Source organism: Aspergillus nomiae, assembly GCF_001204775.2.
Source record: "Aspergillus nomiae NRRL 13137 chromosome Unknown contig00139, whole genome shotgun sequence".
NCBI lineage: Eukaryota > Fungi > Ascomycota > Eurotiomycetes > Eurotiales > Aspergillaceae > Aspergillus > Aspergillus nomiae.
Genome location: NW_015378194.1, coordinates 24,532 through 48,654, shown reverse-complemented (window position 1 = coordinate 48,654; position 24,123 = coordinate 24,532). Strand labels below are relative to the sequence as shown.

Sequence of the window (24,123 nt, the reverse complement as noted above, 5' to 3'; positions counted from 1 at the left end):
ACTAGGCTTCTGGTGGTGTTGACTTGATTCATCTAATTCCAGATACAGCGGCCGTAGATATACATACGAAGAAATGAAAGGGAGGACACAAGTGCATTAACTGGGGGCGAGTGTATGATGTCTGAACGGACTGGATCAAGATACACAACACTTGATAAGGCTCGAGCTTGAACAAGGCGAGCAGAGGTGGTTAGAAACATATGATACAGGATCGGAGTACTCGTATAACTGGAAGTTGTTTTTTTTAAATAATTGTTTCTATTGCTGTTCTGTGCTTCCATTTTGGCCGTCATGATCGAATATAGGTAATCGAAGAAATGAGTAGAGGAACAGAAGAGAAAAAAGGGGTGGGAAGAAAAGAAGATGAAAGAGAAAAGGAAAGGGTAAAATGTAGAGAAAAAGAAAATAGAAACGAAAAGGGCGACAAGAGGTATGAATAAGGCAACAGCGGTGTAGAGTGCAACTGGGGAAATAACGATATAAAGGGGTGCTGAGGCTAAGAACGATGCCGCGGAAGCAACTCAAAGGGAATACAGTTCATCTGTAACAAGATAGTTCAAACATGGGGGGGTAAAACTGAGATTAGTAAGAAAAGAAATGATAAAGAGGGAAAGATCGGCAATCAGAAGAAAAAGTACGCAATCAAGAAACTAAGAAGGCACAAACCAGCCACCATATGCACCGGCACTCCGGGCTCGATGGATTGAGCGTGCTGTTGTTGCAACGCCGGCGCACCTGATTTTTCGGTCTCGCCGCCGATCTTCCTTTGCCTCAAGCCCTGGTCTGCTAGCCTGTCTTTCAGGTTCTGGATCTGCGCCTTAGCCTCGGCAAGCTGTGCACTTAGGTCTTCACCCGAGGTTGGAATAGCGCTTGCAATGGCTGCCTTTGCAGAGGAGGCCTTGGACTCATTCGTCTGTGGGGTAGAGATGTTCCGCTTATCACTGAAATCTGGCGGTGGGATTGGTGACGTGTCGTTGGCGACTTTGCTGGCAGCTCCTACGGCAGGGGTCTGGAAGTTGGCAGCGGGAGAAGTATAGGCAGGGGGCTCGTCATCCGGCACATTCTAAATCAGCGATTAGTCCTGCGGTGGCCTATGCGAAAGGCTGGGCGATAATGTGAGACGTACAACACCGTTCGTATCTCCCTGCTCGGCGGCTGGGGAGTCCTCAGCGGATAGCCAGTTCACGCGGATCTTGCGCTCCTGGATTGCAGCCTTGGAAGCCTTTTCAAACTATGAGACCGTTAGGAGATCGGTCTGTAAATATCGATCGGGAAAGACGTACGATAGAAGTGACGTTCGCAAACTCCATGTCACGAGTTACCGCAACAGTTTGGACGAGGAACTTGTCCTTGCATTTGGCATCCGCGGCGGGCTCCTCTTTCATGGCCTGTAGCAACACTTTATAATAGTTAGACTTTTGGCGGTTTCCGACATCGTAGGGTTGATTTCTGAACCCACCTTGGACATCGACGCTCTTTCCAGGTTCTATCCGTCCCGAGTTGGGGCGAACACAGTAGCTGAGGCATGTTAGTAAACACCACGATCACTGTCGGCAGAGATGAAGTGGGGGGAAAGCGACTGCGTACTGTTTCGGGGCGGTCGTTTTAACCTAGTACCGAGCAACTCTTTAGTGGGCGGTCGAGATCTCAGGGGAATGTCCTTCCGCATACCTTGAAAACAACAGGCTCCTGATTTTCATTATTGAGATGTAGGATCTGGCAGACTTCACGATTGAAGGGGCCTGCAACCAAACCGTTTAGTCCCGAGTCAATGACGAATGATTTCAACCCCGAAAGGTATACTCACGCTTGAAGGCTAACTCGGGGGGCTCGAGAATGATAGACATTTTGGAAGTCACAAGACACGAGTGCGCAGGCAGACACAAGGAGAGTTAGGACTAATATATGGGTCCCAGCGATGGAGAATGAATGTATGCGTGGTAGGGCAGCCGATGAGGCCAAGAAGGCTGGACAACAGATGACTTAGGAGGCTGAGAGAGGACCAATGTAGTTAGTCTGGTCAGGTAGAAAGTTGTACTGATGGTGATGCTGCTGGTGTATTATTCAGGCGCAATACTCGACTTGTCGCAACAATGCCAATTGGCCCCCGGCCGCGCTGACTCAGCCAACCCGCGGGTGCAAGTCAGGTGATGTCATCACGGATTATTTATCCTCTTTTCCCCTTTCATCTCATCTCAGAGATCGCCTGGTCTAGTACTTTTAACTACTATCAATGAGTGTCTTGCATTACAGAGTACGTGATTCCTCTCTCTCTGTCATGGTTCTGAACACCATTCATTACAGGCAATGAACGCAATTCCAAGAGGGGAACCATCCAGTTCCCCTTTTTGCTAATATTTCGAAAGTCTGGCCCTATTCCTCGGGATCCACTCATTGACATCCTCGGACCCTAAAAATGTTGACCCAAATCTCCCTAGTTGGTATTCGATACATGTGACGGATGTTTTGCATAAATGGTGATCGTCTCTCTAACGTTGTGGTCAATGCGTACGGAGCGCAATTCACCATACTTAATTTCTAGGGAAACCTTTGCGAGTTCCATTGGGCATTAATTAGCGTTTTAGTTAGCTGTCTGCGTCTACTGACTGACCGCTCATCGGCATTGCGTCTCCAAAGGATAGGATCTCAGGATGTTCTCCACGAAGCCAGACACTGGCCTCAAGATATGATACTGGAAACTCACCGCTACAAGAATGCGTAGTGCTGCTGTTCGATATCAAGTTCGATATTCTACAGATGCTGAGAATAGATTCTTGGGAAGGTGTTGGTTTCCCCACTAGATGTGGACTCCCAGATCTAGGACACTATAGCTTAATCATTTGAGTTAATCCTCGATACGAGAAGGACATGCCCCTACCAGCCGTAGCAATGCCTAATTTGCCAGATTTGTGCGGAGTAGATTGGGTTCTGTTAAATTCATAAGAGTTCCTAGATTGTCCACGGTCTCGACCATTACGCTACCGCTGGATTCTGCTCTGACAATATCCTCACCTGGTGATGAGCCCCAGATGTATGAAAAACATTAGTTATATCGAGCATTATAAAGCATAAAGGAATATCGGTCTATTTAGTCGGTCAAGAAGATATCCATAGAGCTGAACAATGGTATTGTGGTACTATGTCTGTACATACAGTACCGTATCGACGGTGATTAATAACAGTCAAAGTGTTCCGCTAAGTACGTCACTTGAACACCTTTCTTTACTACAGCTTCCACCCAAACATCAATTTGGATAACTCTCGAAAATCGTCATTATTCCCCTATTTCTCTTGGAATACTGAGCATATTGAGTTGTCTGTTTCCGCTCATACGTCGGCACACTCACACTACATAACGACGACCTTGTAGTACCTTGTTCTGCCCCACTTCTCCAACCGATCCCATCCATACTCAATCCCACTTCGAATCTCTCTACACCTCTCTATAACTCTTGCCACGACACTACCATGCTCCCTCCGATTTGGACCAGCTCATTGAAATGGGCTTCGATAAGGAACGAGCCGAGTTGGCCGTTACCAAGAGCGGTGGTCGTAGGTGTTCCGCCATACTACCACTGGTTGCTCTCCAAGTATCCACTAACAACGTGCTTTTCTTTCTCAGTCCAGGGTGCTTTAGAATGGCTCGAAGCGAACCAAGACAAATCTTTAGAGGAGATAAAGGCCGATGCCAATAATGATGATGAGGAAGAGGGCCCTCAGCTTCAACCAGGCGAGGAAGCTAGGAGCCTGGTCTGCAATGACTGTGGAAAGAAATTCCGAAGCCATGCACAAGCGGAATTCCACGCCTCCAAGTCTCAACATGTTGATTTCTCTGAATCTACGGAGGAACTCAAGCCTCTCACGGAGGAGGAAAAGAAAGCAAAGCTGGAGGAGCTCAGACAAAGGCTGGCAGCGAAGCGATCGGTGCAGTCTGAGCAGGATAAGATTGACCAGAAGAGAAATGAAGTAAATGCGCCACTCTGGATTACATTTGGAGGTGTATCTACTAACCACTTCGCGTATAGGAAATCCGACGAAAGAGCACTAAAGAATCCCAAGATGTGAAGGAGGAGCTCCAGAGGAAGCAAATGATGAAGGAAGCAGAGAAGAAGAAACAGGAGAAGCTGGCAGACATCGAAGCGAAACGACGTGTCAAGGCGAAGATTGAGGCTGATAAAGAAGAGCGGCGACGGAAGGCTGAGCGGGAGCGCGCAGAACGAGCGGGTGTCGCACCTCCAGCTGAACCAGCTTCTGCTCCACTGGCCACAAGCTCGGGCCCTTCCACTTCAAAGCCCGCATCTGCCTACACTGAAACTCGTCTGAGATTCCAAACTTCTAAAGGAAACATTATGAAAACGCTTCCTGTCACGACCACGCTGTTCGAGGTTGCTGCTGCTCTTAAGCAGGAGGATGGCATTGACGTTCAGAGTTTCTTGCAGACCTTCCCAAGAAAGGTTTTCGATTCTGAATTCTACGGGGAGTCGCTAAAGGACCTTGGCCTTACGCCCAGTGCAAGCCTCGTAGTCCAGTGAGTGGCTCTTGTTGGAGGTATCAGCCACAGGCAGGAGTAAATATTTATCAAGAATAGTAATGGCAAGAAGAACATTGATACCACGAGAAAACCAATCTAACCAATTAAAGCCAAGATTGTGTCGGTTTGGATCCATGGGCCTAACCCCCGACAAATAGTACTATATATGGGATCACGTGGTATCGCGACAGCCAGATTCCGTCACGCGTCGGGCTGCTGACCTTCGGCCTATCGTCATGATCTCCCACTGTGTACGCCACACGCATCGGTGTATTCCAATGATCCCCTTTCTTAACTAGTGTAACATTTATATAACTCTTAATGATGCCCGCGTGAGCCACTCCAGTGTGCTAGGCTACCGCCGCTGTTAATCCCGATCTAAGCTAACGCGTCTTAGTGTTGGCGACCAACATCGAGGCAACCCGACATGCATCATGATGCCCAACACGGCCGATACTACATCAGCAAACCCCTTCGAGGAACGTCCCCGCCGCATGAACGAGTATACAGCACGGGAGATCGCCACACTGCAAGCACGGCTCGATAAGAAATTAGGCCCCGAATACATCTCCTCTAGGCCAGGCGCCGCGGGACAGAGAGTCCATTATTTGGCTGCAGACAAATGCATTAACCTTGCCAACGAGGTCTTTGGCTTCAATGGGTGGTCGAGTTCGATACAACAAATCCAGATCGATTTCGTATGTTCTATTGATAAGAGTATATCTTTGTCGCGTTTACCCGAGATCGGACAGCTGATAAACCCCTCGTTGTAACAGGTTGACGAAAGCCCAAATACAGGGAAGATTAGTTTGGGTTTGTCAGTGGTAGTGAGGGTGACTCTGAAAGATGGGACTTACCATGAGGTATGTCCTTTCGTGGATGATATGTCTCTGAGGTGCCCAACACTAACCATCTTAAATGATATTAGGACATCGGGTACGGTCACATTGAGAATTGTAAAGGGAAAGCTGCGGCTTTCGAAAAAGCAAAGAAAGAAGGAACCACAGATGCCCTGAAACGTACATTGAGGAATTTCGGCAACGTACTGGGCAATTGCATTTATGATAAAGATTACGTATCGAAAGTGACGAAAGTGAAGACAGCACCTGTATGTGTCCTTATGGCATTTGAACGGACTAGGCTCAGACTAACATTCCCCCAGGCAAGATGGGATGTGGATGACCTTCACAGACACCCTGATTTTGCACCCATCAAGAAAGAACCAGTTCCGCGGAAGCCGATACAGGAGGATGATGATCTCCCTCCTCGCCCGACTAATGCTGGAAAGAGCAACAATAGCTCAGCCGACACCGCCTTTGATGCTGATGGAGAGTTTGGAAGTATGCAACGATAACTCAAGCTACCTTGGTACACGATTTGCTAACGATCGCAGGTGACCTATTTGACGAAGCGGACTTTGGAGTCGCCGCAACTGGAAACCCAGATGAAATAGTAATAGGCCCAGATACGCAGAGATTCCAGCAGCCACCAACGCCTATGAACCGTCAAACTGGCCCAGCCCCGTACAGGGGCCCTCAACAACATAATCCCTTAGCCGGAGCAAGACCCAACTCCGCCATTGTCACACCATCCAAGCCAGAACGACCGCTCAACCAGGCAGCTGCCCCTAGACAGATACCGCCCCCTGCTCTGAATGGCAGACCAAACCCTACTTTACCCGCTCAAAACCCGCAACACAACCTTCCAAGCGAAAGGATACAACCGGGCCAACCAAGACCTAACCAGGACACAGCCTTGCCCAGTGCAGGTGGTCAGGTGCCCATTAAACGGGAACAAGTTCCTAATCCCAACGATCCCAGACCCCAGGACATGCTCCCACCCGGAAGCTCACCGATGCCATCCGCTTCATTTTTCTCAGCCCGAGCAGTCGATCTCCTACGGGACAATCCACAAGCTAATGCAGCCCCGGCATTCGACCCCCACGCAGAAAGCCCATCAATCCGCAAGACAGCAGGTGTCGACCACACCAAGAGTGTCCCGATTTCCAAACCCATGCTTGCCGGCGTATCCCCAGTCCCCAATAACACCCGTGACTTCGTCAACCCTTCTCAAGATATGCATCGGAAAATCGGCGCCCCTGGCGGAATCGGCAGTCCCATGAATCGAGGCCAGACAACCTCATCCTACCGCCCGTTAACGAGACCAAACATCGACCCCAGGAATGCTGCGAATGCTGCAGCTGCAAACCGGGGCGTCGGGCCACAGAATCTAAACGGTAAACGACCACCTCTGAGTGACGTAACTAATGCATCCACCTTGGGCGACAGCGGGCCTGCTCCCGTCGGTGGTGCGATAGACCCTAAGAGGCCGAAAATCAACGAGGGACCTGTACCACAGCAACAGCAGCAGCAACAGCAACAGCAATAGGACCCTTATCGCATTCAGTATAGTTATACGGCAACATGAATAGAGTACCCATGGTTACGCGGAGATCGTCCAGGCATCGCATCGTTATAGGCCATCTCATCGGTAGTTCAAAGGCATAGGCGTTCAGGATTGGGAAACGGATAATGGAACTCTGGGTTCAAATGTAATGAGTGTTCTTGATGGATGTTATTTTCGTTATATTCTGCGCACACTAGCTCGAGGCGTGTCTCCTTAGACAAGTATGTGGCTGGCTTGCCTGCGAAAACCACATAGCTTATACTATACGTAGTCTGTCAAAATAAAAATGAAAATAAATGAATCATGAGCATGGACGCTGCCTGGAGTTTCCATGGAGTCTTCAAAAAGATAACAAAACAAGGACAAGACGAGGGCTATTGGAGTCACTCCATCGGTCGTAATCAAGTATTGAATATCTATTACTTTTCCTCCAACTAGCATTTTTTAAATGACAACTGAAAATATGGAGCTTGCTTAGAAGATTAAATCAGCGAATGTACAGTCAGGGAGACTTTCGTGTATTACTATGCCCATATAGGCATGTACCTCAATGAATGCATCGAACGATCAGTAGCCCGCATGATGAATATGCAAAGGACGACTTTCAGACCCGCAGTACTATACATGAAATTGCTCCCAGAGGAATAACAACACTGTAGGTAAAGAAAGAAAAGAACAAAACTTTTAGATAGCGGAGAGAAAGGATTCACGGGATGAAGGAAAGACTCAAGGTCACGTAAACACTAACTAGAATAAAGAGAGAACCGAGCACATGAAGTCAACGAGTTAGAAAGGAGACAAAGACTTTTACAGAGTGGCAAACCGACCGTGGGCTGAAGTACACTTACTTCAAGCAACTCAGATTGCTCATCATTCCCCGAGAGACCTTCATATCAACGGATTGGCTTGCTTTTCTCATGGACTGCATAGATAGAAGCTTGAAGGCCACCCAAAGCTTGTGCACCCGATAGATTCATTGGAGTTTTATTCTCCTTCGGCGCATGTATCGACTGCTGCAATTGATCTTCAGGTGCACCGGATTTTCGGATAACCTTGTTTGTTGGGCCTGTATGTAGAAGTGTCTGTTGAGTATCGCCAAGAGGGTAGAGTGAATCTAGAGCAGGCTCCTCACGCCCTTCAAATCCCGGGATTTTCAAGTTTGGTAGCACGGGTGTTTTTCTCGGGATACTGAACTTAATTTGAGTGCTGCTTGACTCTAAAAAGCCGCAATCTCAGTATCTGATGCTATACATCAGGGATGGGGAAAGGGTGGCATACCGCTCACTTGACGTCTACCAGGGAGTACGTGATCACCAAATATGTGAGTCTCCTTGGGGTGTACTGCAGCCCGATGCTCACGCCGACCTGGTAGCAGGTGGTCCCCGAATATATGGCCTGGGTGTACCGCGAATGACACGGATCTAGCTCGTGCTCGAGTGGGGGTGGGTGACATATCGGGTCTGCTTGGAACGAACGGGGCCGCCGTCACATTAAGACGGCTTAGTAGACTAGGACTGTTTCGATTTTGTGAGCCACTCAAGTCACTCTCTCCCCTGGTAGCGCTTTCAGCTGAAGGCTCTGGGGATGTTGTAGTTAGCGTAGATGTGCGCTGAAAACTCTGGAGTTTTGCCTCGAGCTCCGCTTTGCATTCCACCAAGCTTTCACGGTGCTTGTTCGAGAGCGAGGTTGACGCCATTAACTTACAAAGCATTTCTATATCACGCTGAAACTTGTCATAGGGTCCATCTTCATCTGCCTGAGTAATAGCCGGGCTTCGTTCGACGGAAATTGTACTCTTTGAGGGATCCTCACATTCGGGCATCTGGGACACATGGGACGATATGCTTTCCGGGGTGCTTGGTAAGCTCTGCATAAATTCTAGGCCCTCCAGCTCTTGGAATGAAGGGCTCATTACCAGATTATCATCGCTCGCAAATGAGACCTTTGTGGGTGGTGTACTGCTCAAATCAAGAAGAACTTCCGAGGAAGTTCTATTGGGATCGGTTTCTGAAGCTGACTGATCCTTGCTTGTAGCTTCGGAGCTAACGATAGTAGATTCTGCATTTTGATTAATCGCATCACTGATGACTGGCTTAGCAGTGACTTGGGTCGTGCTCAGCTGTGGCATTTGATCCTCTTGGGGTGTTTTTGTAGGGGTAGTCACTGATGCCGGCTCATCATGACTGGCCACAGTTTTAGTGTTCGGCAGTACGGCCTTTCGTGTGGTACTGGATTGTGCCATTCGACTTTCACGAGATGACACCGCTGAAGGAGCACTATGGAGGTTAGAGTCATTCTGGGTAGCAGCAGCAGGTGTGGCCTCTGAGGCACCCTGGAGTAATCTTCTAGCTTCTGCTAGAAAACACTCGGGAGGGCTAAGAAGCTGTGGTAAGCCGTCCCTACTGACGGGTGTCAGAAAGAGGAAAATGGAATTAGCCTATGACATACATTGGCCGTCTAGTTTTGACAACAGCAGACATTTGACTCCTTTCGTCATCTAAAATGTGGACCATGATTAGTTGTGTTGTGTATGACTCGTGCGAGTAACTGCTTACACCCTCTCTTCTTCCCAGACTGATACAATGGCTTATTCTGGGCCTGTTTCTCACGACCTTTCCCGGAAGAACCACTGCTATTTATTTCTAGAGCCGGGTCTAGTGAAGTCTTGCGGACGCCGGAAGGCTGAGGTACGTGGTGCCCTGGCTTAGAGGCAGGAGCACGATCGGAAGTACCGGACGGGGTTCTTCGTAGTATTAGCTTTATCCATCAAATATGTAACATAATGGAAGCATACCTGCTAGATACTACTCTCACATCGCCACGGCCTCTCGTGCCAGCTATGCCGCCACCTCGGCCTCGTGTTCTAGAACCCCTAGTAGACGCCGAGTGTAAAGCTTCTGATATTTTAGGGTAGTTATCCGTCGTCTTTGAAGATCTACCACTGTCATAACTGCCAGATCCGTGCAAAGCAGCTCTCAGTTGAAGACGGTGACTTTGGCCATTTAGGAGATCATCGAGATTTTCTAGGTCAAGGGTGTCACCTAGCTTTTTGAACACGTCTTTTATATTCATTAGCAAGAGCGGTTGTAGGCGCCTGAGGGTGTGTGTGGCAATACGGCCACTTACTTTTCCATTCGGTGAGCTGTTGTCGATTCTGCTCAGCTAAACGCTGAGCCTCTGTCCCGGGCTGATTCGATAGTCGAGTGGCTTCGATATCTTCTAAACGGGCCTTCTTAACTTTCCTGTTATCTGTGGTAGAGATGTGTTCCCTCCTGGCAGTTCCCAAATCTTCCTATTATTTATAAGTGAGATGAAGATGGATGATATGTAAACAATCGCCGCACAAACACAAGGATTCACAGAGAAACTTACCATCTGGAGCCGGCTAAGCCGCTCAGCTTTCTCAGGATCCATCTTTCACTGATCTGGTCCCAACAATGTAAGCAAGAAAGTGATGCAATATGTAAACAGATGCGGCTACAAATATGCAAAATGTAGCAGATGAGGGGTAGTGGACTTCTCAGTGAATGAAATTAGGCAGAGCAAAAGGCAGAAAATAAAGTGAATGTATGCGATAGTAGACAGTGTTATCCCGATTGAAAAGGAAAGAGACATACAACAAAGAACCTCACGAGTATGTAAAGAAATACAAACAAGAGTGAGAGGATGAAGAGTTAAAGAAGAAGGATGTGGGGGAAAAAGAGAGTAGCTGAAGTGTTTTGAGCTGCTGGCAACCCAAAGTTGGATGCAAACGCAGAGTGAAACGGGAAAGAGTGAAGTCCCGTGAAGCCAAACATATACATACTGTTTGTTTTGGATAGTATATTCCTTCACATTGTTTGCTTCTCCTAGTACAAGTCTTGAACATAAGAGTACACTGTATATGCTGAATGCTGAAAATATCTATTTACACCAGCCCAAGTAAGGCTATGGGCAGAAAAGTCTATTATCTTTTGGAGGAAAGACCTATGGGAGGTTAAGCTTAGTAGTAGCCTGGCTAAGCACTGCATGTACCTGCACCACCCTCATCTATGATGGTACATTTCCAGAATCAGTATCTCATTCCAAAAGGGTTTAGTTTAGACTTATCAACACTTACTCCTGATCATTTGTGCAATTGCCTGCAGTAGGCTAACCCCCATGACAGTTATCCCAAAGACAATGCACAAATATGCGGGAATCTTAGCCTTCCGAGAGGCATTGCTTAGCTTAATATAACACAGAGGAGGAAAGATGTATGCAAGAGCGGCGGCACTTGTTGCCCCGATGAGTTCGAATACCGCTCCAAGGTCGCAGGTAATCAAAGCCATGGTCATGGCTGACACAACCAGCGCCGACGTGAAAATTATGTGCCGATTCATATTGAATGGCTCATCCGAAAAGTAATAAGTTGTCATGACTTCACGGCAGACAAAAGCCTCCAATGGCAAAGTCGTAAGCATGTTCAAGCCAAGGCAGCTTCCACAGTCAGCTCGTTTGGAAACTTACTAGGTTTATATAGTGTGATACTTACAATCGTGCTATATTGACCATGATATTATCAGATGGGAAGTTGTTGAGCACATTTCCTTGAGTTTGGGAACCGAAGAAAAGAAAGCCCGAGATGCCCATAATCAGGCACATCGTGAGTGAAACTCCGGTGGAGTAATGGGTCACCCTCGCAAAGCGATCCAAAGTTGGCTTCTTCAGAGAGCCATATATGAGGAGGCTGTTGTGGTCTTTGGCATTGTCAGTCTTTAAGCGGGATTCAATAGACTTTGTAACTACGTACGGCAGACAAATGCTATGCAAAATTAGTACACCAAGGCTGATGTTCCATTATACACAATTTTAGACCTACCGAAAGATATTACTCCAACAGCCTGGAAGAAGCCGGAGTTAACAAACAACAGACTTTTCACCTCCCCCCGAGATTCCGAGGGAACACGAAAACCCTGCGTTAGCACAGCGACTAGAATGATCACCATACTCAGTAGCGCTAAAGTAGACGCTTTGGCCAGCTGTATAATTGTTAGGTTTAGTTATTCCACCCCGGAGGATAACATACCTTGGCTATATCCCGATATAGAGACAATGGGTAAGAAATCCCCAGGGTAAGAAGGACTATTACTGCTCGTCTGTCGGTAAGAAGCCAGAGAAACGACATATCTCGGAGTGAAGGGAACAATGAGCTGAGTACATGCGGTATGGTATCGCCAACAATAATACAGAATGCGATCATCCCGCCGAACGCAAAGGCCCATTGAGCAATGGATATAGCAATGAGGCCACTTTTCCCGAAACAGTGTTGCATGGTAGCCTGGTATGAATCCGCGCCGCTCAATTTGGAGTTGATCACTATCAATCGAATGGTCCAGTCCACTGCGACTGTAAGCACAACCAAGAGTGTTATGCCCATCAGCATTCCTGCCTGCCGTAGTGCATAAGGCTGTCCGATGATACCAGCTCCGATGATACTGTTCGCCATATTCATAAAGGCCATTCGCATTCCACTTCTCGGCCTAGCATTCTCAAGGTGCTCCTCGGGAAAGAAGTCTTCGGACGTTGCGAGAGTGACACTCGGGGCTTCTATATCTGTCAGAAGAGGGACCGTCTGCCCTGTGGCACTCCTTCCTGACCGAGTATTGTCCCCGCGGGCGTAGTCTTCCTCCTCTAGCCACGAGTCTTCCGAGTGTCGAGGATAGCCATTCGATCGATGCTCGTCTTCCGTGTCGTCTTCAAGGTCAAATCTAACGCGATTCAAGGTGCGAGGAGTCCGCCGTTGGCCATCAGCCACTGGTTGAGCGAACGAGGATTGCCGCTGGTGCTGTGTTTCATCGGACAGGATGGGAAAAGAGGCCGGGGAATGGGGAGCTGTATCAAAAGGGGTTACCGCGTCGCGCTCCTCACTGGGAGACCCTGGAAGTAAGGACTGAGATTCCAGCCTATCAATTCCATTCTGGTCAACCAGGAGCAGATCTTGAGCTTCATCCCTGGGCATTGCTGCTTGCGAGGTTTCTTGTCATCCTAAATTCACATGGATGATGCTTTGGGACAGGTAATCATGCGAGCTTCACGTGAGATCCTTATCGATAAGCGGTGCAACTTAGTGCCACTTATTTATAGCCACCAACCAATCAGCATGATTATCCAAGTGTCAATAGACCGTCAATAGACAATAGATTTAAGTTTCCTTAATATTACTCGGTTTCCCTGCATATGAATTATATTTTTTTTCAGAAGTGATTTTTCAAAACTAGTCTCTCCTTGGTTTTCCTTCTTCTGTTTCTTCTTATATTCTTGTTTTCTGGTCTTTTGACTTGGGAATATCATCAGTTACTGTCATAGAATTTATGAAGTGTCGTGTAAGTATAGTTCAAGCTAGTAGTAGATCCCGCCAACAGACTACGTAGACTCTATGTACGGTGTATACAATCTGCATTAGTACTACCATGTCAGGTGTTTCCACCTCAGGGATCTAGTAGTAAGTATCCCACACGCTACCCTTTAGAAATGCATGGCCGTCTTCCGACCATGGGGGTTATAAATCACACCGTAAGGGGAGCCTAAAATGGCGTACACGGTCGACATGGGGTCGGATATCTTTTATTCTACCAAATGTGACTTATATCTTGCCCTGCAAGCCTCAGTGGATATGCTCGTTCCTGCAGGGGTTACAGGACTGCAATCCGTGGAAACCCTCAAGAACGTACTATATTCAGGTACAATATGGGTAGACCAGCTGCCCGAGCTCAGACTGAATGTTCATGTCAGCGCCGAATCCAACTTGGGCCGTCCATTGTCAATCCTTACCTCTCAAATTGGGGACGCACTATGCAACTCTCAGGTATCCCCAGAAATTGATTCGATGCGACGAACGAGTTTTCATCTAACAACTTACATAGTGCTGGCTTGAATTAGGTCTTGGAGTTCTTTTCAAAAACTGTGACCATTGGACCGAAAAGACCACCTCTACGACTTTTCGTTTATCGTTCGGATTACGCAGAAGGCCTGGAGGATCTGTAACAGCCGAAACATCAAGACGTCCATCCTTGGCCAAGTCCCTTACCAATGCAGTTCCTCCTTTATATACTCCAGCTTTTCATATATCTACAATTAATATCTCGATGACCTATAGTCGCCACAGTCAACCCCTGCGATATATCTCATCATCTACAGCGCCTGAGAACTGTGGGGTCACGCCGCACATAGAAATACCTTATCGCATCGACAAAGTTGTTGAACATTCTCAAGATTCTGCCCCTGCAAGTATTCTACTAGCCAACGACACCTGCCAAGTCTCGGAGTTCATATCCTTGTTCAACGTCGGATTCAGCACCCTCGTGCATGACGATCCACCCAGGATTTACAAGTACCCAACGCTGAAGAAGAGCGATTTGCAGTCTCTTTCTCGAATTGCTCCTTCAGTATTCAGTCTTAGATACCGCGAAGTGAGAAACTGGTTATCTCTATGTATCCGTCTATACATATCTGACTCAATTCATTGATAGGCTATGGATGAACGGTCCCAACTGATACCTTTAATTGCCAAATCTATCTGTTCTATCTTAAAGTCTACACGAAACAAATCGCTACAAGATAAAGCCGCTGCCCTTGAGAAATTACAACGCCGTCGACTTGACGGCTTATCTTCTCTTCCTGAGGTTCTGGATCTGAAAACCACAATAATGACCTCCCTTTGGTGCATTGCCCAAAAGAAACTCTATAAGCCTGAAGCTTCGCGAAAGCTAAGCCCATTATGGCCTACTCCTAGGCCATGCAGCGTTTCGCTGCTTCAGAGATACACCGCAACCAAAGAACACATCGAAGAGAACATCCAATTCCACGACGACTGGGACATCGACGAAACACAAACATCAGACTGTTATCTAGGCACAAATGGAGATATTGAAGTATACAAACCAGACGAAACAAGCACTTTAATGTGGCATGAGGAAAACACTTCGGTTTACTCCGATATAATGGAAAGTCAGAAAAGTGAATTTGATTGCCTGGAGTATAGCCATACAACGCCAAATTCCTCCTGGGAAACCGACCACGGCAGGCAATGTGGTTCGACAGGCAACTCATTTTACGTAGATCCACTAAGCGACGATGAAATGCTTGTGTCAGATCATTTCGATGATTATGTATTAACTTCATTGCCTATTTCATGTATATCCTCTGTCATCGATGCCGAGGGGCCTTATGGTAGAGAAAGCGATGATATGTTGGGTGACCAGTTGTGATGGCTTCCTAACTTGGCCTGTCAGTGTAAGGTTTATCCTATATATTATATGGCGAGTCTACGTGAACTATTAGAGGACAGTGAAAGATGGAACAAGACAAGCAAGGTTGTGATTATTTACAATAATACCCTATTTATATACCAGAAAGGAAGAAGCAATCGGCAACCCGAAATCCGTTATCTCAGGATCCACATGTTGTTAGCAGCAGGTGCATATTGTGGACATATCCACTCCATGTGAGTACAGTAGTACACATGGCATTTCCCGGCTCAGACATCGAATGATCATGGTGAACACATGTGGCATGAAAAAGCAATAGAAAACGCCACATGTGTGAGAAGCAAGTCCAGCATACTCGGAAAATTGAACGCCAGGGGTTGACCGGCAAGTTTCAAGTGAAAGGAACATCAGATATAGCAAGAGTATAAAGCAGCTGCTCTATTAAGGCACAATAACCCTTAAAACTCGCGCTCTTTATTCCATGTAAATGCATTGATCTTTGTATAAAAATTCCGTAGATCTCTTTCTCGGGGTAGCAGGTGTCATAAGTCGTGCTGGTTAACAGGTTCGGGCAACTGAGCTACCTGTCAAAATGTGGAGGGCAACACATAGGGCTCTGGATTTCTCTGGTTACCGATAGGTTTCCACAATTTGGCACCAGAATCCTTAGCCACCTGGTCGAGTTTGGTTGCGTCGAACGCTTCGATAAACCTTTCATCCAGAGCTCTTGACTTTGGCCAAGAGTAGTTTAAATACTCGTCAATGACTTCGCGCAAGTTCCAACCTTGAACCTTTCGGAAGCAAGCTACTACGCAGCCAGTGCGATGCTATACATGATCAATTAGAGCAGGTACTGTAACACAAAGGACCCGCCACATACCTTTCCCTTGTTGCAATGAATAAGAATCGGATGATTGGCCTTGTTGAGGAGAATTTCAAGGATACCATTGATTACATGATCAGGGGTCTTCTCTTCGGGATCCTTGTTTGCTTGAACGATAACGCGAAAGTGCGCGATCCCGTTCTCGCGAAGAAAACTCATATGACTCACACCGTACGGTTCCTCGACGAGAGTGCTATGTAGCATGTTAACACATGATCTACGCGACGCATAGAAATGCCACTGACATTATAGTCTTGAGACCCAGGTTCTCGAGCGCGGGAAGATTCCAAGGGCTGGGAAATGCGCTGCGATAGATTCCTTCGACAACCTCCCCAAAATTCGGGGGTAACTCAGGGTACATTCGCTCGGATTCTGCCAATGAGCCTTTAAGGCGTGCTCTTTCTGTCACACAACCTGACGTACGTCAGCTCGAAAGCAATACAGAATGTGGGCTTCGCTAGAAAACCCTCGTTGTATCAATAGAAAGATTCTCACCATTTTGACCGACAAGAGAGCTGCTGGAGGTGTTCTGCGCCAGGGGAATAACCATGGCCATGTTAGCCATGGCTATTGAATAACGCAGCAGATCGCTGTATGCCTCAAAGACCTTCGAGTATAGAAGGGGCCGACGTTCCCGGGCGGAGGTGCTCGGCACGCAAGGACAGTAAACAAGACCCTCTAGTGTTCCAACCAGTTTGAAGCGGAGGAGAGGCCTATTCCCAGCCTGGAAAGTGCTGAGAAGTCGTCCAGCAAAAAATAACGGGGTGGTCTATAAAACTTGGGAGAGACTTGATGAAGTCTGTCTCAGGAGTTTCAGACAGGCGAAGATCTTTGAGTGACAAACATTTTGACGAGTTTAAAGTCGAAAGAGCTGTTAGGCTAGGACGAGCAAGAAACAAGGGAGTTTTTGAGACAGTAATCCAACAGTCTGGGGGAGTGGAGAAAGAAACAACTGTTGCACTTTTGCAGCTTCGGGGCGGTGAGCTGATGGAAAAAAGAAGGAGCAGAAAAGTTGCTCTTGTAGACCTTTGCCGTCAAAGTCCACTACCAGGAAGCAGCCGGCTTTAATGAAAAGAACAAATAAGCCCCAGTTTTGCAGGGAAATAATAATGGGCGACAGATTTATTGAAGGACAAAGTGTATGACTATCCACTTCTGTGACGGGAAGCTTGGACTCTTGGAGAACAAAGAGCGTCTGCAGGTCCCATGTTATACTCCTAATTCCGAAGCAACGCCGTGGAGTTAAGTGGTCATCAGTTCTAAGTTTTCGCTTGTTTCGTGCTCAATAGGCGGCTCCAGATCCAGGTGCAGCCCTGAAAGCCCTCTCGAACCATGGTTGGGGCCTTGGGCCTTTTCGGGGAGATCCGGGGATCCGTAAAGTAACGACAAATTCCAGACTCATCTATCTATCATGATCACAGCAAAGCAAGACTGGCAAGGGATGTCCGAGGTCTGTGTCTATTGGGCTATCAAGAAAAGTTCAAAGTCAAGCATGAATAAAGCGCTCTGTTTGGAAAAGATAGGGACCGAGCTACGATGTTCCTTCTCCAAGTCCAAACATTCTAATTGAATTGTTCCAGGCACTAGAACGCGAGGGATTAGCATCTATGGTTGGGAGGCCGGTTGATTTGGGAAATACTCACGCTTCGCAAACTTCCTCAACAGTGATTCCCTTAACCATGGCAATGACGTGGGCGACATGGGCGATAGCAATAGGCTCGTTGCGACCCTTAACCATACAACCCTTTTGCCACTTCTCCTTCTTGACAGCCTTCGGTAGTGTCGGTGCACCTTCTAGGTATTTGGAGGATGCGTGAGACGGGCGGATTTCGCACTATAAGGAAGCACCGTCAACAATGAATTCCAAACGAATGGTAGGGAAACAGGCTGTTTGCATACCCACGGGCCATCCGTTTCTATTTGAAGTCGTTCCAGAGGTAGAGCCTTCACCACCTCCAGGTTCTCCTCCGTCTTTAAGCTGCAACCGTTGACACCGACGTCCAAACCGAGGGCAACCATGCGTTTCATCTCCTCCATAGTTCCGGTAAAACTGTGAACGAGACCCTTCTTGGGAAGCTTCTCAAGCCTGGGTGCCAGTAACCGCTCAAAGTCCTCGCTAGCAGCCCGGGAATGGAGGAAGAGGGGCAGTTGTATCTCTACTGCGAGATCCAGCTGGGCTTCGAAATATTTTAATTGAGGTTCTTTTGCGCTCAGGAATAGTCGGTCATAATCGAGACCTATTTCACCGAACGCAACTGCGTATCCAGAGTTTTTCGATTCTAGTGCAAGGGACCTCAGTTCGTCCAGCATCTTCGACGGACCACCCGGAAACTCATCGAACAGTTTGGCCTGGCAGGGATGAACACCAACTGTGGCATAGCAAAATCCCGCTGTTCAAGAACTTGTCAGTTAGGACCAGGCATTGTTAAGCTAGATGAGTTACATGAGTTGAGAAAAATATAGCAAGCAGTACTACTTACGATAATTCTGGGCAATTTCGATAGCACGTCGGGACTCTTCCACATCCGAACCCGTAACCATGAACTTTTCGCAGCCTACTTCGCGAGCACGCTGGATGATGTCGTCCAAGTCACTTTCATGAACCTGCTTTCCATGGTACTCTCCCCTGAAAACAGGATCACTAAAATTGATCCCAATCTGGTTACACGAAGGTTTCCTCCTTATCAGCTACCGAGACGCTGATATATAAAATAGAAAGGAAACTCACGTCGACATATTTTAAGGGTTTACTGGTGTCACCCATATTGGCCGCAGCTAAATATTTGGTTGTGTCTGTAGAGAATGCTCTTTTGCTCCGAGTAGAACAGCGAGAAGGCTGTGACAAAAAAGGTCTACTGCAAAGTACTGTGCATCCAAGTGAGTTATAGGTACAGCAACCGACAATCTACTCAGCCTTGACCGGAGCAGGACACATGTAGGTATTGGGCAGTGTTGAACATACCTCCACTATGCTGCTGGCAAAAACGAGGCAAGGAAAAAGCGGTGCAGGTTCCTCTGAATCTTACACAACCCGAGAAGGCTGTATTACTATTCCCAAGTATCCTGGAAAAGTTTTCTACGCCAAAAGCCACACGCATCTGAAAACAACGATACCTTTTCCTGTTGCCCTCACAGCTTCTGTATTGAAACAGTCCCCGTGCCTATCGATATCCGCGAGACAATTTCAGTGGTGGACCTCTTGGCAACAGCCCACCATCAGCCACATGAATGCTGCGCCTCCGTGGCTAGTGAAAATGCTGAGTCATTTGATAGTAGATTGTTGCGGAGAAGTGTCCGAATCAGGGATTGATCTCGGTGCTCCTCCGATTCTCTCGTTAATTCATTATTCCTCATTGGATTCCGTCACCTTTCTTGTTCCTTAGGGAATATGGAGGTACCAACTTACTCATTGCGATGTGTTGTCTTCATAGGAGATTGACAGTGCAAAATCCCATGCATTTTGCTCATGCTTGGGCTACAAGGGACTTTCTCCGTACCTGTATACATACACGAAGCTGTACCATGTGCTAAGGTCGGGCTCTTCTAGCCCGGGCGTTCGGGACGATGGCCGCTGTGGAGCCTTGCAATTGTTACATTCTCCGCATTTTTGTGATGGATCTGCGGAGGTCTGTCTCTATTACCGCTGATTCTACACCATCGATAACAATTTAGTTTGTTCTCTACTTCGGCGTTTCCCCGTTTTATATAGGTTTTAACTATATATACTTATATGTAAGCATTGCGCAAAGCTGAACTTCTATCATCTGAACATTAAATCGCCTCTTTTCTGCCATTTTGAAAGATCGTCAGCATTCATCGTTCAACCTACACGTTGTTTCCAAGATGGCAGACAAGAAACTTCTATCTGTTCGGCAAATCTCAGAGCACAATGCCGTGCAGGATTGCTGGATTGTTGTCGACAATCAGGTGTGGGATGTGACAGAATTCTTGGAAGAACATCCTGGAGGATCTTCGAGTGAGGCACACATCCGTACTTGAACGCTACGATTATTAACACAGTCACCTTAATCGTGCAGTTATCCTGAAATACGCAGGCCGCGATGCTACCAAGGCCTATTCGGAAGTTCATGCCCCAAGCGTTCTGGCAACGAACTTGCCCCAAGAAAAGCATATGGGTGTGCTGGATGAGTCCACGATTGATGACGAATGGATCAAGCAGCCACCTGCCGAGAACCCCAAAGTAGTCCTTGATCATGAGAAGCCTCCATTGCATACCTTAATCAATTCGCACGATTTTGAGCTGGTGGCGTCAAAGACAGCCAGCAAAAAGACATGGGCGTTTTACTCCAGCGCCGCAACAGATCTTATTACCCGGGACGCCAATAAGTCTTTCTTCGACCGAATCTGGTTCCGGCCACGGGTGTTGAAGAATGTCCGATCTGTAGATACGAAGACTAAAATCCTCGGGGTCGACAGCAGCTTGCCATTATTCGTGAGTCCTGCAGCAATGGCGAAGCTTATTCACCCCGATGGCGAGTGCGCTATTGCTCGAGCTTGTGGAAATCAAGGAATTATGCAGGGAGTAAGCTGGGAAAACTTCCCCATTGGTTGTTCCTCGTCTAATGAGTATATCAGATCTCCAATAACTCCTCTTACACAATGGAAGAGCTTAGAGACGCCGCACCTTCGGCAAGCTTCTTTTTCCAATTATATGTCAACCGAGATCGTGAAAAGTCAGCCGCGCTTCTCCGTCAATGCTCAGCAAACCCTAACGTAAAGGCCATATTTGTGACGGTTGATGCAGCTTGGCCGGGTAAAAGAGAAGCAGACGAACGTGTCAAGGCCGACGAAAGCTTATCCGTACCGATGGCCCCATCCAAAGCGAAGAATGATAACAAAGGTGGTGGACTAGGACGTGTGATGGCCGGTTTCATTGACCCCGGACTGACCTGGGAGGACTTGGTGTGGGTGCGGCAGCATACGCATCTTCCTGTTTGTCTCAAAGGCGTGATGTCTGCAGACGACGCCATTTTAGCCATGGAAGCCGGCCTCGACGGTATTCTACTTAGCAATCATGGAGGGAGAAACCTTGATACTAGCCCTCCGTCGATCATTACACTTCTCGAACTGCAGAAGCGCTGTCCTGAAATCTTTGACAAGATGGAGATATACGTGGATAGTGGAATCAGACGCGGGACCGACATCTTGAAGGCTATCTGCTTGGGCGCAACTGCAGTGGGTATGGGGCGCAGTATGCTATTCGCCACCAACTATGGTCAGGAGGGTGTCGAGCATTTGATAGAGAGTAAGTGACGAGTCTCTTTCCCTGTACGCTTTGTCTCTCACCATCGCTTACCATACCTTAGTCATGAGGGACGAGTTAGAAACAGCTATGCGCAACAACGGGATTACCACACTAGACGAAGCCGGTCCACATCTAGTCCACACAGCCGACATTGACCACCTGGTTCCCGAATCCCGTCAGCACCCATATGCGCGAAAAATTGCCAAAGGGCGACGTTCGTTGCACGTCTCCAAGCTCTGAACAGCTCTGAGATACCCGCAGAAGTGTATAGACCCACTAATAAAAAATTAAATAAATATGAAATGCTTATCTTCGAGCTCTTTGATTCGCGTGGATACACGATGGTTCGATTAGGTTTCCCGTCGGCCTATAATACTAGTAGTCTTGCTTGATCACGGCATGTAGGTTTGATACTAAGCTACGATGCAGATATACCCAAAGCAGCCTAGTTGTATCGGGGTAGATCACTGGCTATCGGGATGCTTAAAGTGCGATCGTCGTTGTTTTAACAATTCAGCGGTGACATAGATATCAAAAGTATACGTGGGATGCCAAATACGGCACGAGGTAATAATTAGGTAGGTTCGGCCATACATGTGCTTATCTTGTTTCCAGGTAAGCTTCCAAGTAGAGGCATTAAAGGCGCAAGGAATAATGTGAGAGTAGATGATATTGTAGGGTATGAAGAATGAGATACTAGGTTTTATCATGCTTATATTGATCACATCATCGAAAACCGAAAGCGGAAGGTTACATACAGCGAGGTTGACTGGGATGTGTATGATCATGATGAGTTGATGAGGTGAGGACTCGAGTCGACTTGGGACCGGAGTAAACAAAAATACCTCGGTAGTAATTGAAGAAACAAAATGGGAACCAATAAAATGAAATGAAACAAAACAAAAACCAAATAACATAATATAAACTATAAGAAAAAAGAAATTGGGTTAGACTCAAAATCGATTACTTCATGCAATCAGCAAATTACAAGGCATTGAATGCTTTCTTGTTCTCGTGACCCTCCCCCAATGATGGCATGTCGCCCAGGGGTCGATCATTCCGTATGCTGCAGTGCATCTTTAATCCCAGCCCCTAAAATACTGCGTATGTTTAATCCTACTGCCTCCAAGACTGCGAATTACTGCGTACCTTCGATCCTGCCCCGATGTTTCCACCCGTTTTCTCCTCAACGCGGTACCTTGAATCCCAGTCTATGCTTTACACAGCAGCTTTGGTCATGTCCCCATAATAGTCGTGTCGTTTAGACTAATTCTGGAATCAAAAAGCCTGCCGGAAAATGGGGCCAACTCCGATCGACAACAAGGTCGCTTGGATCCCCACTTCACCGCTTCTCGCCTGAGTCTCAACAGTTGAGAGGAACAATGCGGGATCAGAAATTAAGACGGACTTTCGATGAATCATGCGGACGGCGGGATTCATTTACTCTTCCTGTAAAGGGTAAGAATCTTCCCAACTCGGTAATATTATGGAAGCTCCAGGGCTTCGTCATTGATCCGCTTATCATACTAGTACTCGTAATTTATGTATGTATGTATGGGCAGTACTGACTTCCCCGCGGTATTTGTCCTCACGAATCAATTGCGTCACTGCACGACGGACGAAACGAGGATGCAGAACATACCGCATACGACATGAGATAGGTTGGGATAGAGAGTATCCAATGTTGTGCCGTCCTATTGTAGGGCTGCGATTACTAGTATTACCACTTTCGTTCGCCTGCTTACGCTTTCTCTGTGTCATATTTTGTCCAAGGACTCTCCCACGTCGACTCATGAGTTCATCACTGCTCGTAGCACCATCTGGCGTGCCTCGCGAGGGCAGTAGTAGTCGTAGTCTGTCCAGTCCTACAGTTGGAAGATCGTAACAACTAGTACCTACCTGTGGAGTTTAAGGTGGGTGACAGGGAGTTTTCTGTTTCGAAAAGAGAAAAGAAGTGATTGGATTGGTCTCTATACACCACGCTAGACCCATCCGATGTGTTCCAAAGTCAGTTAGAAATACTTTTATATTTAAAAAAAAAAAAAAAAAAAAAAAATATGGCAGAAGCACGAGGGAAGAGAGGGGAACCTCAGGGCACACCGACGTAACAAGCTTCGATGCACCAGGGCTGACCAATGTTTAATGGCACAGGTTCGGAGACGGGCAAGCGTTTTCGTGATCATCAACTGACCTTTCGTAGCGAGTCGTAGTCATCGAAATTCATGGATTGCCTGATCCATTGGCTGTTTTACCACCCGTAGCGCCGGGGAATATGCATGCTTGTACATCCGATCCTGGAGGTCCACGGATGTGTTGAGTGTCCATACCCCATACTTTGACTCTTATCCTGCTGAAGACCTGATATGTAATGTATGGAACCGACCATCATTACTTTTTTTAATCTCGCACTTTACCCCACCTCTACCCTCCTTTTCCTTTTTGATTTTATTTTCTTTTTTCATTTTTCATTTCCTCTTTCTTTTATTGAGATACAGTTGTTCAAGCGAGAAGATCTGCTGGAACGGCGACGAGTAGATCTGAATACTATTGGAGAAACAAGAAAATAGTCTGTTGCGTTTCGGTAATTACACTAATACATACCCATTTTTTGCCCGCCCAGGCGACACCATCGATCGATCCATTTAGTCGGGGAATTTAGTGGGTTACTACTATTAGCAACCCGCCGACTTGGCCCAGACCGCCCCGGTCTGCGTGAGAGTCCACCGGAAGGGTGAAAGTGGATAGCTCACTCTCCCCCCCAACGGTTCCTGCAAGCATTCAGAAGTACAAGTACTGAGCTCGCCTCGAC

At 47.2% G+C, this 24,123-nt stretch overlaps 8 protein-coding genes across 8 annotated transcripts; 3 read left to right on the top strand and 5 right to left on the bottom strand.

The window, feature by feature from the left end:
* Positions 1–622: 622 nt before the first annotated feature.
* ANOM_003996 (putative integral ER membrane protein Scs2) lies at positions 623–1,847 on the bottom strand (the record flags this gene model as incomplete). The annotated part of the gene is made up of 7 exons (XM_015549253.1): positions 623–1,063; positions 1,127–1,231; positions 1,284–1,399; positions 1,460–1,518; positions 1,588–1,610; positions 1,672–1,742; positions 1,808–1,847. 7 exons carry the CDS (start codon positions 1,845–1,847, stop codon positions 623–625), a joined length of 855 nt encoding a protein of 284 aa, XP_015406761.1.
* Positions 1,848–3,291: 1,444 nt separating this feature from the next.
* Positions 3,292–7,310, top strand: ANOM_003995 (uncharacterized protein; the record flags this gene model as incomplete). The annotated part of the gene is made up of 9 exons (XM_015549252.1): positions 3,292–3,552; positions 3,623–3,966; positions 4,026–4,528; positions 4,929–5,229; positions 5,308–5,394; positions 5,460–5,639; positions 5,694–5,871; positions 5,925–7,225; positions 7,249–7,310. Coding segments are annotated over 8 exons (2,688 nt in total), but the record flags the coding sequence as incomplete, so codon positions are not given.
* A 520-nt stretch (positions 7,311–7,830) lies between these two features.
* ANOM_003994 (uncharacterized protein) lies at positions 7,831–10,351 on the bottom strand (the record flags this gene model as incomplete). The annotated part of the gene is made up of 7 exons (XM_015549251.1): positions 7,831–8,153; positions 8,216–9,336; positions 9,386–9,434; positions 9,493–9,680; positions 9,732–9,996; positions 10,064–10,229; positions 10,310–10,351. The coding sequence occupies 7 exons, from the start codon at positions 10,349–10,351 to the stop codon at positions 7,831–7,833; spliced, it is 2,154 nt and encodes a 717-aa protein (XP_015406777.1).
* Positions 10,352–10,934: 583 nt separating this feature from the next.
* ANOM_003993 (putative amino acid transporter) lies at positions 10,935–12,917 on the bottom strand (the record flags this gene model as incomplete). Its single annotated transcript, XM_015549250.1, has 6 exons — positions 10,935–10,966; positions 11,037–11,395; positions 11,451–11,655; positions 11,709–11,720; positions 11,778–11,937; positions 11,985–12,917. 6 exons carry the CDS (start codon positions 12,915–12,917, stop codon positions 10,935–10,937), a joined length of 1,701 nt encoding a protein of 566 aa, XP_015406776.1.
* A 570-nt stretch (positions 12,918–13,487) lies between these two features.
* On the top strand, positions 13,488–14,424 carry ANOM_003992 (uncharacterized protein; the record flags this gene model as incomplete). The annotated part of the gene is made up of 2 exons (XM_015549249.1): positions 13,488–13,763; positions 13,822–14,424. The coding sequence occupies 2 exons, from the start codon at positions 13,488–13,490 to the stop codon at positions 14,422–14,424; spliced, it is 879 nt and encodes a 292-aa protein (XP_015406775.1).
* Positions 14,425–15,752: 1,328 nt separating this feature from the next.
* Positions 15,753–16,760, bottom strand: yphA (tyrosine phosphatase family protein; the record flags this gene model as incomplete). The annotated part of the gene is made up of 4 exons (XM_015549248.1): positions 15,753–15,992; positions 16,046–16,241; positions 16,294–16,462; positions 16,544–16,760. Coding segments are annotated over 4 exons (804 nt in total), but the record flags the coding sequence as incomplete, so codon positions are not given.
* A 782-nt stretch (positions 16,761–17,542) lies between these two features.
* Positions 17,543–18,812, bottom strand: ANOM_003990 (3'-5'-exodeoxyribonuclease; the record flags this gene model as incomplete). The annotated part of the gene is made up of 5 exons (XM_015549247.1): positions 17,543–17,631; positions 17,692–17,882; positions 17,948–18,438; positions 18,529–18,706; positions 18,777–18,812. The coding sequence occupies 5 exons, from the start codon at positions 18,810–18,812 to the stop codon at positions 17,580–17,582; spliced, it is 948 nt and encodes a 315-aa protein (XP_015406773.1). The 3' UTR covers positions 17,543–17,579.
* Positions 18,813–19,891: 1,079 nt separating this feature from the next.
* ANOM_003989 (FMN-dependent alpha-hydroxy acid dehydrogenase) lies at positions 19,892–21,554 on the top strand (the record flags this gene model as incomplete). Its single annotated transcript, XM_015549246.1, has 4 exons — positions 19,892–20,024; positions 20,086–20,591; positions 20,645–21,314; positions 21,376–21,554. 4 exons carry the CDS (start codon positions 19,892–19,894, stop codon positions 21,552–21,554), a joined length of 1,488 nt encoding a protein of 495 aa, XP_015406759.1.
* Between the last annotated feature and the right edge of the window lie 2,569 nt (positions 21,555–24,123).